This window comes from Pygoscelis adeliae, unplaced genomic scaffold (genome assembly GCF_000699105.1).
Source record: "Pygoscelis adeliae isolate BGI_AS28 unplaced genomic scaffold, ASM69910v1 Scaffold26, whole genome shotgun sequence".
NCBI lineage: Eukaryota > Metazoa > Chordata > Aves > Sphenisciformes > Spheniscidae > Pygoscelis > Pygoscelis adeliae.
The window spans coordinates 5,880,056-5,880,482 of NW_008825104.1; the positions used below are offsets into that span (position 1 = coordinate 5,880,056).

Here is a 427-nt window from a genome sequence, read left to right on the forward strand (position 1 = left end):
TGTGCCTGTCTTGGGTGTCCGATGCGGAAAGAAACTTCGTGATTTCGCGTGTTTTGTGGTGTTTGACAGAGAACCGTTTTCCCCCCATTCGGTGAGCCGCGCTTGTTTGTCCGTGGCGCTGTGTCGCCGGCGGTGTTGCACTGGGGCGGGCAGCCGAGGACTGCCTGGGCGCAGGCGGGCAGGCGGCGGGTGGAACTGAGCTTCGAAACGGATGAAGTACGCTGCGCGTTAAGCTACGGAGGGATTTGCCACGCGTTTTTTGTGACTTGCTCTCCCAACCCATATTCGGGTTTTCTTCGCTTTTACTGTGCTTTAAAGGAAGCACGTTTGCCCTGAGACTCGTCGGTGATGCCCGCAGCCCGCCTCACGGTAGTTCCATACGCAGTACCGTGGAGTAAGGCTCCGCCAGGGCTCGGCGGGCCTAAGA

The 427-nt window shown here is 59.0% G+C and overlaps 1 protein-coding gene across 1 annotated transcript in view; it reads right to left on the reverse strand.

The window, feature by feature from the left end:
* The window catches only part of SLC30A5 (solute carrier family 30 (zinc transporter), member 5), a 21,521-nt gene extending 21,433 nt beyond the window's left edge, over positions 1 to 88 (reverse strand). Inside the window, exon 1 of the mRNA XM_009327330.1 lies at positions 6 to 88. Within this exon, the coding sequence (XP_009325605.1) occupies positions 6 to 88 (83 nt within the window). The remainder of the gene's footprint in view (positions 1 to 5) is intronic.
* Between the last annotated feature and the right edge of the window lie 339 nt (positions 89 to 427).